Source organism: Triticum aestivum, chromosome 3A (assembly GCF_018294505.1).
Source record: "Triticum aestivum cultivar Chinese Spring chromosome 3A, IWGSC CS RefSeq v2.1, whole genome shotgun sequence".
NCBI classification, from domain to species: Eukaryota; Viridiplantae; Streptophyta; class Magnoliopsida; order Poales; family Poaceae; genus Triticum; species Triticum aestivum.
In genome coordinates, this window is record NC_057800.1 from 459,783,712 (window position 1) to 459,798,331 (window position 14,620).

At 46.4% G+C, this 14,620-nt stretch overlaps 1 protein-coding gene across 1 annotated transcript; it reads left to right on the plus strand.

Annotated features, from left to right (window-relative positions):
- Positions 1 to 10,504: 10,504 nt before the first annotated feature.
- LOC123061643 (F-box/kelch-repeat protein At3g61590) lies at positions 10,505 to 13,643 on the plus strand. Its single transcript, XM_044484822.1, has 2 exons — positions 10,505 to 10,853; positions 12,224 to 13,643. The coding sequence occupies exon 2, from the start codon at positions 12,261 to 12,263 to the stop codon at positions 13,467 to 13,469; it is 1,209 nt and encodes a 402-aa protein (XP_044340757.1). The 5' UTR covers positions 10,505 to 10,853; positions 12,224 to 12,260; the 3' UTR covers positions 13,470 to 13,643.
- The last annotated feature ends 977 nt before the right edge of the window (positions 13,644 to 14,620 follow it).

Genomic DNA, 14,620 nt, shown 5'->3' on the forward strand with positions numbered 1-14,620 from the left:
TAGTATACCTTTATAGTCACCCAGTTACGTTGTGACGTTTGGTACACCCAAAGCACTCCTACGGCATCCGGGAGTTACACGATCTCATGGTCTAAGGAAATGATACTTGACATTGGAAAAGCTCTAGCAAACGAACTACACGATCTTGTGCTATGCTTAGGATTGGGTCTTGTCCATCACATCATTCTCCTAATGATGTGATCCCGTTATCAATGACATCCAATGTCCATAGTCAGGAAACCATGACTATCTGTTGATCAACGAGCTAGTTAACTAGAGGCTCACTAGGGACATGTTATGGTCTATGTATTCACACATGTATTATGATTTCCGGATAACACAATTATAGCATGAATAATAGACAATTATCATGAACAAGGAAATATAATAATAATCATTTTATTATTGGCTCTAGGGCATATTTCCAACAGTCTCCCACTTGCACTAGAGTCAATAATCTAGTTACATTGTGATGAATCGAACACCCATAGAGTTCTGGTGTTGATCATGTTTTGCTCGCGGAAGAGGTTTAGTCAACGGATCTGCGACATTCAGATCCGTATGTACTTTGCAAATATCTATGTCTCCATCTTGAACATTTTCACGAATGGAGTTGAAGCGACGCTTGATGTGCCTGGTCTTCTTGTGAAACCTGGGCTCCTTGGAAAGGGCAATAGCTCCAGTGTTGTCACAGAAGAGAGTGATTGGCCCCGACGCATTGGGTATGACTCCTAGGTCGGTGATGAACTCCTTCATCCAGATTGCTTCATGCGCTGCCTCCGAGGCTGCCATGTACTCCGCTTCACATGTAGATCCCGCCACGACGCTTTGCTTGCAACTGCACCAGCTTACTCCCACCATTCAAATATACACGTATCCGGTTTGTGACTTAGAGTCATCCAAATCTGTGTCGAAGCTAGCGTCGACGTAACCCTTTACGACGAGCTCCTCGTCACCTCCATATACGAGAAACATATCCTTAGTCCTTTTCAGGTACTTTAGGATGTTCTTGACCGTTGTCCAGTGTTCCATGCCGGGATTACTTTGGTACCTTCCTACCAAACTCACGACAAGGTTTACATCAGGTCTAGTACACAGCATAGCATACATGATAGACCCTATGGTTGAGGCATAGGGGACGACATTCATCTTTTCTCTATCTTCTGCCGTGGTCGGACATTGAGCTGAGCTCAATTTCACACCTTGCAACACAGGCAAGAACCCCTTCTTGGACTGATCCATATTGAACTTCTTCAATATCTTATCAAGGTATGTGCTTTGTGAAAGACCTATGAGGCGTCTCGATCTATATCTACAGATCTTGATGCCTAATATGTAAGCAGCTTCTCCAAGGTCCTTCGTTGAAAAACACTTATTCAAGTAGGCCTTAATACTGTCCAAAAGTTCTATATCATTTCCCATCAAAAGTATGTCATCCACATATAATATGAGAAATGCTACAGAGCTCCCACTCACTTTCTTGTAAACGCAGGCTTCTCCATAAGTCTGCATAAACCCAAACGCTTTGATCATTTCATTAAAGCGAATGTTCCAACTCCGAGATGCTTGCACCAGCCCATAGATGGAGCGCTGGAGCTTGCATACCTTGTTAGCATTCTTAGGATCGACAAAACCTTCCGGCTGCATCATATACAATTCTTCCTTAAGAAAGCCGTTAAGGAATGCCGTTTTGACGTCCATTTGCCATATCTCATAATCATAGTATGCGGCAATTGCTAACATGATTCGGACGGACTTCAGCTTCGCTACGGGTGAGAAGGTCTCATCGTAGTCAACCCCTTGAACTTGTCGATAACCCTTAGCGACAAGTCGAGCCTTATAGATGGTAACATTACCATCCGCGTCCGTCTTCTTCTTAAAGATCCATTTATTCTCTATCGCTCGCCGATCATCGGGCAAGTCTGTCAAAGTCCATACTTTGTTTTCATACATGGATCCTATCTCGGATTGCATGGCTTCAAGCCATTTGTTGGAATCTGGGCCCGCCATTGCTTCTTCATAGTTCGAAGGTTCACCGTTGTCTAACAACATGATTTCCAGGACAGGGTTGCCATACCATTCTGGTGTGGAACGTGTCCTTGTGGACCTTCGAAGTTCAGTAGCAACTTGATCCGAAGTACCTTGATCATCATCATTAACTTCCTCTCTAGTCGGTGCAGGCACCACAGGAACATCTTCCTGAGCTGCGCTACTTTCCGGTTCAAGAGGCAGTACTTCATCGAGTTCTACTTTCCTCCCACTTACTTCTCTCGAGAGAAACTCTTTCTCCAGAAAGGACCCGTTCTTGGCAACAAAGATCTTGCCTTCGGATCTGAGGTAGAAGGTATACCCAATGGTTTCCTTAGGGTATCCTATGAAGACGCATTTTTCCGACTTGGGTTCGAGCTTTTCAGGTTGAAGTTTCTTGACATAAGCATCGCATCCCCAAACTTTTAGAAACGACAGCTTAGGTTTCTTCCCAAACCATAATTCATACGGTGTCGTCTCAACGGATTTAGACGGTGCCCTATTTAAAGTGAATGTAGCTGTCTCTAGAGCGTATCCCCAAAATGATAGCGGTAAATCAGTGAGTGACATCATAGATCGCACCATATCCAATAGAGTGCGATTACGACGTTCGGACACACCGTTACGCTGAGGTGTTCCAGGCGGCGTGAGTTGTGAAACGATTCCACATTTCCTTAAGTGCGTACCAAATTCGTGACTTAAATATTCTCCCCCACGATCTGATCGTAAGAATTTTATCTTTCGGTCACGTTGATTCTCTACCTCATTCTGAAATTCCTTGAACTTTTCAAAGGTCTCAGACTTGTGTTTCATCAAATAGACATACCCATATCTACTTAAGTCATCAGTGAGAGTGAGAACATAACGATAGCCACCGCGAGCCTCAACGCTCATTGGACCGCACACATCAGTATGTATAATTTCCAATAAGTTGGTTGCTCGCTCCATTGTTCCGGAGAACGGAGTCTTGGTCATTTTACCCATGAGGCATGGTTCGCACGTGTCAAATGATTCGAAATCAAGAGACTCCAAAAGTCCATCTGTATGGAGCTTCTTCATGCGTTTGACACCGATGTGACCAAGGCGGCAGTGCCACAGATATGTGGGACTATCATTATCAATCTTACATCTTTTGGTATTCACACTATGAATATGTGTAACATCACGTTCGAGATTCATTAAGAATAAACCATTGACCAGCGGGGCATGACCATAAAACATATCTCTCATATAAATAGAACAACCATTATTCTCGGATTTAAATGAGTAGCCATCTCGTATTAAACGAGATCCAGATACAATGTTCATGCTCAAAGCTAGCACTAAATAACAATTATCGAGGTTTAAAACTAATCCCGTAGGTAAATGTAGAGGTAGCGTGCCGACGGTGATCACATCGACCTTGGAACCATTCCCGACGCGCATCATCACCTCGTCCTTCGCCAGTCTCCGCTTATTCCGCAGCACCTGTTTTGAGTTACAAATATGAGCAACCGCACTGGTATCAAATACCCAGGAGCTACTACGAGTACTGGTAAGGTACACATCAATTACATGTATATCACATATACCTTTAGTGTTGCTGGCCTTCTTGTCCGCTAAGTATTTGGGGCAGTTCCGCTTCTAGTGTCCCTTTCCCTTGCAATAAAAGCACTCAGTCTCAGGTTTGGGTCCATTATTTGACTTCTTCCCGGCAACTGGTTTACCGGCCGCGGCAACTCCCTTGCCGCCCTTCTTGAAGTTCTTCTTACCCTTGCCTTTCTTGAAACTAGTGGTTTTATTGACCATCAACACTTGATGTTCCTTTTTGATTTCCACCTCCGCTGATTTCAGCATTGAAAATACTTCAGGAATAGTTTTCACCATCCCCTGCATATTGTAGTTCATCACAAAGCTCTTGTAGCTAGGTGGGAGCGACTGAAGGATTCTGTCAATGACCGCCTCATCCGGGAGGTTAATGTCCAGCTGGGACAAGCGGTTGTGCAACCCAAACATTTTGAGTATGTGCTCACTGACAGAACTATTTTCCTCCATCTTACAACTGTAGAACTTGTCGGAGACTTCATATCTCTCGACCCGGGCATGAGCTTGGAAAACCATTTTCAGCTCTTCGAACATCTCATATGCTCCGTGTTGCTCAAAACGCTTTTGGAGCCCCGGTTCTAAGCTGTAAAGCATGCCGCACTGAACGAGGGAGTAATCATCAGCACGCGACTGCCAAGCGTTCATAACGTCTTGGTTCTCTAGGATGGGTGCTTCATCTAGTGCTGCTTCTAGGACACATGCTTTCCTGGTAGCTATGAGGATGATCCTCAGGTTCCGGACCCAGTCCGTATAGTTGTTGCCATCATCTTTCAGCTCGGTTTTCTCTAGGAATGCGTTGAAGTTGAGGTTGACATGAGCGTTGGCCATTTGATCTACAAGACATTTTGCAAAGGTTTTTAGACTAAGTTCATGATAATTAAGTTCATCTAATCAAATTATTTAATGAACTCCCACTCAGACAGACATCCCTCTAGTCATCTAAGTGATACATGATCCGAGTCAACTAGGCCGTGTCCGATCATCACGTGAGACGGACTAGTCATCATCGGTGAACATCTTCATGTTGATCGTATCTTCTATACGACTCATGTTCGACCTTTCGGTCTTCCGTGTTCCGAGGCCATGTCTGTACATGCTAGGCTCGTCAAGTCAACCTAAGTGTATTGCGTGTGTAAATCTGGCTTACACCCGTTGTATTCGAACGTTAGAATCTATCACACCCGATCATCACGTGGTGCTTCGAACAACGAACCTTCGCAACGGTGCACAGTTAGGGGGAACACTTTCTTGAAATTATTGTGAGGGATCATCTTATTTAAGCTACCGTCGTTCTAAGCAAATAAGATGTAAAACATGATAAACATCACATGCAATCAAATAGTGACATGATATGGCCAATATCATTTTGCTCCTTTTGATCTCCATCTTCGGGGCGCCATGATCATCATCGTCACCGGCATGACACCATGATCTCCATCATCATGATCTCCATCATCGTGTCTTCATGAAGTTGTCTCGTCATCTATTACTTCTACTACTATGGCTAACGGTTTAGCAATAAAGTAAAGTAATTACATGACGTTTATGTTGACACGCAGGTCATAAATAAATTAAGACAACTCCTATGGCTCCTGCCGGTTGTCATACTCATCGACATGCAAGTCGTGATTCCTATTACAAGAACATGATCAATCTCATACATCACATATATCATTCATCACATCCTTTTGGCCATATCACATCACATGGCACATGCTGCAAAAACAAGTTAGACGTCCTCTAATTGTTGTTGCAAGTTTTTACGTGGCTGCTATAGGTTTCTAGCAAGAACGTTTCTTACTTACGCCAAAACCACAACGTGATATGCCAATTTCTGTTTACCCTTCATAAAGACCCTTTTCATCGAATCCGATCCGACTAAAGTGGGAGAGACAGACACCCACTAGCCACCTTATGCAACTAGTGCATGTCAGTCGGTGGAACCTGTCTCACGTAAGCGTACGTGTAAGGTCGGTCCGGGCCGCTTCATCTCACGATGCCGCCGAATCAAGATAAGACTAGTAACGGCAAGCAAATTGACAAAATCGACGCCCACAACAACTTGTGTTCTACTCGTGCATAGAAACTACGCATAGACCTAGCTCTGATACCACTGTTGGGGAATGTAGCACAATTTTAAAATTTTCTATGCATCAGCAAGATCAATCTATGGAGTCATCTAGCAACGAGGGAGAGGGGAGTGCATCTACATACCCTTGTAGATCGCGAGCAGAAGCGTTCAAGAGAACGGGGTTGATGGAGTCGCACTCGTCGTGATCCAAATCACCGATGACCGAGCGCCGAACGGACGGCACCTCCGTGTTTAACACACGTATGGTTGGGGAAGATGTCTCCTCCTTCTTGATCCAGCAAGGAGAAGGAGAGGTTAATGGAGATCCAGCAGCACGACGGCGTGGTGGTGGAAGCAGCGGTGATCTCGGCAGGGCTTCGCCAAGCTCCAACGAGAGAGAGAGGTGTCACGGAGGGAGAGGGAGGCGCTAGGGACTTGGGTGCGGCTGCCCTCCCTTCCCTCCACTATATATAGGGGCCAAGGGGGGGCGCCGGCCCCTCTAGATCCCATCTAGATGGGGGGGGCGCCGGCCAAGGGGGGACTTGCCCCCCAAGTCAGGTGGGGCGCCCCCCACCCCTAGGGTTTCCAACCCTAGGCGCAAGGGGAGGCCCATGGGGGGCGCACCAGCCCACCAAGGGCTGGTTCCCCTCCCACTTCAGCCCATGGGGCCCTCCGAGATAGGTGGCCCCACCCGGTGGACCCCCGGGACCCTTCCGGTGGTCCCGGTACAATACCGATTACCCCCGAAACTTTCCCGATGGCCGAAACTGGACTTCCTATATATAAATCTTCACCTCCGGACCATTCCGGAACTCCTCGTGACGTCCGGGATCTCACCCGGGACTCCGAACAACTTTCGGGTTACCGCATGCTAATATCTCTACAACCCTACCATCACCGAACCTTAAGTGTGTAGACCCTACGGGTTCGGGAGACACGCAGACATGACCGAGACGACTCTCCGGTCAATAACCAACAGCGGGATCTGGATACCCATGTTGGCTCCCACATGTTCCACGATGATCTCATCGGATGAACCACAATGTCGAGGATTCAATCAATCCCGTATTCAATTCCCTTTGTCAATCGGTACGTTACTTGCCCGAGATTCGATCGTCGGTATCCCAATACCTTGTTCAATCTCGTTACCGGCAAGTCACTTTACTCGTACCGTAATGCATGATCTCGTGACCAAACACTTGGTCACATTGAGCTCATTATGATGATGCATTACCGAGTGGGCCCAGAGATACCTCTCCGTCATACGGAGTGACAAATCCCAGTCTCGATCCGTGTCAACCCAACAGATACTTTCGGGGATACCTGTAGTATACCTTTATAGTCACCCAGTTACGTTGTGACGTTTGGTACACCCAAAGCACTCCTACGGCATCCGGGAGTTACACGATCTCATGGTCTAAGGAAATGATACTTGACATTGGAAAAGCTCTAGCAAACGAACTACACGATCTTGTGCTATGCTTAGGATTGGGTCTTGTCCATCACATCATTCTCCTAATGATGTGATCCCGTTATCAATGACATCCAATGTCCATAGTCAGGAAACCATGACTATCTGTTGATCAACGAGCTAGTTAACTAGAGGCTCACTAGGGACATGTTATGGTCTATGTATTCACACATGTATTATGATTTCCGGATAACACAATTATAGCATGAATAATAGACAATTATCATGAACAAGGAAATATAATAATAATCATTTTATTATTGCCTCTAGGGCATATTTCCAACAATGTCATGGAACACTTCTACGACAGCACGGGTATGACTATCTTGATTCTGTCATAAATTTGTCATGGATGTACATGCATGACAAAAAAGCGACCTACTGTGACAAACACGTATCATCACGAAAGTGTATTTTTTTTGTAGTGAGCCGCAGTGCAGGAATTTTTTGTTACTGGCATCAGCCAGATGGTGTTAATGACACGATGATTGTGTTAATCCCAAAAGTACCCCACCCTAAGGAACTGAAAGATTTCCGCCCCATAAGTCTGTGTAATGTGGTGTACAAGATCGTGTCTAAATGCATGGTGAACAGGCTACGGTCGCTCCTATCTGAGCTTATCTCTGAAAATCAGAGTGCATTCATTCCAGGGAGGTTGATCTTAGACAACTCCATTATTGCCTTCGAGTGCATTCATCATATCCAGTCAGTAAAGGAGAATTCACAAGCCTTGTGTGCATACAAACTTGATCTGTCGAAGGCCTATGACCGCGTTGATTGGTTCTTCTTGGAAAGGGCGCTCTCTAAATGGGGCTTCTCTGATCAGTGGATCTCTCGCGTTATGGCATGTGTCTCGTCAGTGAAGTATTTTGTTAAATTTAATGGCAAACTATTGGAGTCCTTCTCTCCCTCGAGAGGTCTACGCCAAGGTGATCCTTTATCCCCCCCTTTCTTTTCCTCTTTGTGGCTGACGCTCTATCTATCCTTCTGAACAAGTCGATGATCGAGGAAGGTCTACAAGGGGTCAAGATATGTAGAGGGGCCCCGGTCATCTCACATCTCTTATTTGTGGATGATTCCCTCCTGTTTTTCCATGCCTCAGAGCAGCAGGCTCTTTTGGTTAAAGGTGTGTTGAACACGTATTCGGCGGCAACAGGACAATTGATCACCCCGTCGAAGTGTTCCATCCTTTTTTCAGATAACTGTCTGCAGAGTGTGGCTCGGGAGGTCAAAACTGTGTTGGAGATTACTCAAGAGGTGTTTGAGCCCAAGTACTTGGGGTCTTCCTGTCCCGGAAGGAAGAATTCACAAAGGTAATTTTGAAACAATCCAAGAGCGCCTACAGAAGAAGCTTATAGATTGGAGTGAGCAATATATGTCCGCTGGTAATAAGGAGATTCTTATTAAAGCTGTGGCCCAGGCCCTTCTTGCCTACGTAATGAGTGTCTTTAAACTTCCTGCATCGGTCTGTGATGAACTAACTCGCATGATTCGCCAGTACTGGTGGGGAGTGGAGAATGGCAAGAAGAAGATGGCTTGGATGAGTTGGGATAAACCGAGGCTACCAAAGTCCATGGGTGGCATGGGGTTTTGTGGCATGAGATCCTTTAACCAGGCATTGCTTGCTAAACAAGCATGGCATTTGTTGGACACGCCGGATAGTCTTTGTGCTCGCCTGCTAAAGGCAAAATATTTCCCCTCCGAACAGCTGCTCGATACGGTGTTTTCGGGCAATGGTTCATCAGTGTGGAAAGGTATATTGCATGGCTTGGATTTGCTCAAGAGAGGTGCAACTTGGAGGGTGGGGAACGGAGCTAACATCCGCACCTGGAGGGATCCATGGATCCCCCAACCATCATCATTTCGCCCCATCACTCCGAAGGGCACCTGTCGACTAAAAGGGTTGCTGATTTTCTAGATGAAAACGGGGCTTGGCGGGTGGACCGTCTTCAAGAATTTTTTTGGCCCATGGACGTACAGTATATAACAAAGATCAGAGCTTCGCCCCATATGTGGAATGATTTCTTGTCCTGGTTTCTGGAGAAGAGCGGGAACTTTACTGTGAAGAGTGCTTACAGATTAGCCACATGTGATCATAACACGGCCTTTGCGGGTGGTGCGTCTAGCTCTGACCCGGAAGGGAGTCGCTCGTTGTGGAACATGATTTGGGCCTCCAACGTACCACAGAAGATGAAGATCACAGTTTGGCGAGTGGTTACGGGTACCCTAGCAACTCAACAGTGCAAGAACTACCGACATTTGGCCACACGCTCACTCTGCCCTATTTGTGGGGTAGAGGAGGAGTCTACCTTTCATGCCTTGGTCACCTGCACTCAAGCAAGAACCTTGTGGATCAACATGCATACCAGATGGCCTCTCCCGGACGATGATCGCCTTATTGATACTGGGAAGGAATGGCTAATGCTCCTACTTGATTCCTGTGCAGAGATGGTTTGTGACATGGTAATTATGCTGATTTGACGGATATGGTAGATACGCAACGACTGCTACCATGGTAAGGAAACCCCACCCGTGCCTGCATCGGTTGAGTTTCTGGATAGTTACTATAAATCCATCAACCTCGCGGGCAAGTTTTCAGTGGAGGAGATTATCAAAGGCAAGATGCCCTCGGCGCCACAGGTGGTGATGCGCCAAAAGATGGTTACAGCCGTTGCACCTTGGTCGGCTCCGGCGAGGGGTACGGTCGCCCTCTCTGTGGATGGTTCGCTTAACCCATAAGATGGCTCCGCGGCGGCATGGTGTGTTCTCCGAGACAATGAGGGTTCAATCTTATTTGCGGCATACAAATATACCTTTCACTGCAATGGTCCACTTGAGGCAGAACTTCATGCAATGATGAAAGGTATGGCTCTTGCCATACATCACTCAAATTCACCGGTGGTGTTGCAATCGGATTCTCGAGAAGCTTTATCCTGCCTATCAACAGATGCTCTACGACGGTCAGCTTATGGCCAATTAGCCCTAGAGATTAAGTTCTTAGCTGGTAGTAGGGAGTTTGTACCTTAGAAGATTAGTCGTCTACAGAATAGAGTTGCCGATCATTTGGCCTGTTATAGCCGTACGAAGCTAGCCACTGCTGTTTGGCTTGTTTCAGCCCCACCTTGTATCGAGGATTTGTGGCCTCTCGGCTGTAACTCTATAACTTTGCAATAAAACTCCCTTTACCCTCGCAAAAAAAACGTACATTATTACTAGTATCTTCAAAATAAAAAAAGATAGTAAGATGTACATTTTTGTCCCGGGGAGGCTCCATCCAATCCAACCAAACTTTCTCCTCCTCTGCTATATATAAAACAGAGCCCCCAAACGCAAAACAATCAAAGCCCAGCCCCAGCAGTGGATTCATTTGATTATAGCGCACAGCCGCATGCTGGGCAGAGGCAGAGCCGCCGCCACGCCCGCGGCACCACATCTCTCCGCCTCCTCCTTCCACTCCCTCCCTCAATCTGTAAACAAACAATAAACCCATCGCCGCACCCAACCCAACCCACCCCCATCTCCACCCCTTCAATCCCGAAGTGGGCGAAACTCGGGGGGACATTCCGGATTCGTTCCCCTCCCCGTAGCGTGTGGATTGGAGTTGGAGCACTCCGCCCAAATCGCCGCACATTGCTTCAGGACGGCATTCGCAAGAACCGCGATAGGCAGCCGATGCCGATCTGATCCGTGGGATTCTAGGTATGTACCGCCCCTTTTTGTTTCTTTCCCATTATATTTCAACCTGTATGCATCTTTGCTGCCTTTGCTGGTTGGGGGATGATATTTACTTCGTCGGACTGCCGCATCTCCGCGAAAATCGTCCGTATCCGCGAATACGCTGCTGTGTATGGATCGTATGATTTTATTTACATCGGGGGCCAATGGCATCAGGGCGAGCGAATGGCTGGATTTGATTGGAGGGGCGGGGTCAGCGGGTTGGTTGGGGACAGAGATCTCCCTGGATTTCTTGCTTACATTCTGTACTTGCTCCTTACGATGCAAAAGTCATGTCTGTCCTTGCTTCTTTCCAATGGTGAGGAGGCCAACCAGGCCTCCTCCCCCACTATTTGTGCTGGGGCAATGATACCACAGTGATTGAGAGGGAGACATCGATACTAGGACAAACAGGCGCAACAGGCTGTTGATGGAAGGTATCGTTGTTCATGCCATGGTGCTATCCTTCTAAGGGGCCTTCCTGCGTATACATGGAGTTTCATGGAAAATCCTGCTGGGGCTTCGATTCAAACATTTGTTTTCATCTCAAGGGCCATGGAAATGTTGCATTTGACATGTGCCATATAACAGTTCCATCTGACAAAAGTAACAAAATGTCTCCAAATAATTCGAAAAGTATATGTTATATTGAGAATGTCTATATGTTCTTGTTCAGTGTTTGCTGTAGTATGCATAGCACGGGCCAATAATGAAAGTTTCAGACTCTCAGTATTAAGATATACCCCCTCTGTCCCAAAATAAGTGTCGCTGACTTAGTACAACTTTGTACCATGGATTTCGAGTCGCTCGACTAGTCGATGACTAGTCTATGAGTTGCAAAAATATGGTCGACTCAGCTTAGTGTCGACTCGCGACTAGTCACAACGCAGGCTCGACTTCTTCCGAGTCGCTGCCCCAGAGCGACTCGCATGAGTCGCGACTCGAAAACCATGCTTTGTACTAAACCTGTACTAAATCAGCAACATTTATTTTGGGACAGAGGGAGTATTTGACATAGTTGGCCTTCATTTGTAGTATAACAGTTTTGGATGCCATGTATGGTTTTGTGTAGAAGCTTTTATATTTGTGGTATACAGAGTACTTGCCCGATAGAAACTTCTCATCCATATATTGTTTTGGAACATTTGGGAAGACTTGCTTTTGTCACCGAGTGTAGCATTATTAGAGGATTTATTGGAATACTGTATTATTTTGATTCGGATAGGATCTCTTTGCTTATAAAGAATAGTATTAGGAGAATGAGCTGTTTTGAGAATAAGAATTATTTTAATATAAGGCAAAATATTTGCAACTATCTGTGTAAGAACTAAGGACTTACCTGTCCTTTTTTTCAGGCCATCGCACTACCTGCATTTTTTTCTGTGTGGCATCATGGAAGATGATTCGTCATGGGAAGCTCTTCCAATTGAGCGCATCAGAATTCCTGCATTCAACTTTCGAGTTATTTCAGAGGCTAGCAATGGAGAAAATGAATTGCCAGTTTCATTGGATGCCGCAGTTCCTGATGACATTCTTGAGAAAATTTTCACCTTCTTGCCAATAGCAAGCATGATAAGGTCAACAGCGGTATGCAAGAGATGGCATGATATTATCTACTCAAGCCGGTATCTTTGGACCCACATGTTGCCTCAGAGGCCCTGGTACTTCATGTTCACCTGTAACGAGACTGCTTCTGGATATGCTTATGACCCCATCCTCCATAAATGGTATGATTTAGAGCTTCAAGGCATTGACAAGAGCAGCTGTTTCGTCTCTTCTTCTTGTGGGCTAGTTTGCTTCATGGATAATGACAACAGAAACATCATTTCTGTATCTAACCCTATTACAAAAGATTGGAAGAGGCTGTTGGAGCCCCCAGGTGCAAAGTTTCCAGATTACAGCACTGTTGCCTTAAAGGTAGATCAGGTGACTCACAATTACACTGTTACATTGGCAAAATCGAAGCAGGTACCTGAGGATTATGTCCAATGGGAATTCTCTTTATACAAGTACGACTCACGGAGTAGTTCATGGGTAACTGCAGTGAAGGAGGTGTTCATTGGTTGGAGAGGGGGTGACGATAGTGTGATATGTGGTGGAGTCTTGTACTGCTTGATCCAGTCCACAGGTGTTCTTGGCAATGTTGAGCCCCGTCACAGGCTCATCATGTATGACCTTGTTGCGGGACCTTCTGAAACTTCACTAACGCAATCCTCAATCCCTGTACCTTGCTCTCTCACCTGCGGGCGTCTACTAAACCTGAGAGGGAAGCTGGTAATGGTCGGCGGGATAGCAAAGCCCAATAGACCTGATATCATCAAGGGAATCGGTATATGGGAGCTTGACAAGACACAGTGGCAAGAGGTGAGTCGGATGCCTCACAAATTCTTCCAAGGATTTGGTGAGTTGGATGATGTTTTTTGTAGCGGCGGTGCCGACGACCTTGTGTACATCCAAAGCTATGGTGCAACTGCTTTGCTTGGATTTGACATGAAGCAGAGGCAATGGAAGTGGTCGGCAAAATGCCCTGTGAGCAAAAAGTTTCCTCTCCAGCTGTTCACTGGCTTTTGCTTTGAGCCTCGGCTGGACATTGCCACTTAATTTGTACCAGTCTTTACCGTTGACTTGCTTGGCATCAACAAAACCAGTGATCCTCGTCTTCTGTGGAAGATGGATGATACACTCTGCCTCTCTTAATTTATTTTCCCGTGATTGATGCAATTCTGTTGTGATGAGATTAATATTTTGGAATGCAGTGTTGCCGAATAACACTTACTTGTCTGTGATGATTGTATGCCATTTCTCGTTTCACATAATGTACATTTCTGACAGGCAAAATTTTCCAGTGCCATTTCCGTGATGTTGCCATCAAATTTCTTGTCATTTTGGGAGAGAAACTGTTTACAGTTTTTGTTTCTTGCGATACTGTGTATCAATGCGTACTGGTGCCCGGTCCAGAGCGGCATTGTAGCACCCCTACCAAGCTAGCGACTCAGAGCTGTTGCTCTGACCGGTCAGCAGTGCCTCCCTCCCTGATGTTGTTGGCAGGAGGGGGAGGGGTAGCCCGTGATGGGCCAACGTCCAGGTTTCCTCTTGTGGGAGCTGTAGCTGGCCCATCCTTCCTCGCTGCCAAGCCTGTGCGCGTGAGCCAGAGAGGCCATTGATGTGGTGGTCTCCGCCCTCGCCGCAGCACGGCAGGCCTACGCCTATCTATCTATCCATTGAGAGCATTCATTGTTCACGTGGCTCCCACCGTGGATCTGATGTTGCTGTTTGAGTGTTTGTCGCTCAGCTGCACACCGTGATACTGATACGGACGAAGCTGCTGTTAGCTGGTTTTGTGCCATTTTTTGTTCCATCGGCTGTGATCTTCTCCGTTTTGCATACTCCTTTTCGTCGCAAGCCTGAGGATCCGATGTGCTGCACATGCAGGTTTCCATTGTGTTTTTTCTGTCGCTTGCTGTTCCTGTGCTGTTATCTCTTTCGGATGATGAAACGTTGGCTTGATGCCCTTGCTGAACTTTCCTTCAGTTTTGGGTTTGAGTACCAGTTGGACAACATGGATGTACAGTGTGGGCAAGCGTCAGGTACAGTCCTGCTATTGTTGGTAGCTTCTGCGGTGCGAAACAGTAGTGGGCTAGTTGCGTTGTTTTCCTTTCTGGTCTTGTGTTTGCTTGGATAGGCATCTTGAGCCTGCCCGCTCCTGATGTGGCCAGTTGAGGGCCTCTTCGATTCGCGGGATTGCAAAAACC

What these genes read in the sequence shown, in the direction of transcription:
- LOC123061643 (XM_044484822.1), top strand. Translation starts at nt 12,261, where the DNA reads ATGGAAGATGATTCGTCATGGGAAGCTCTTCCAATTGAGCGCATCAGA.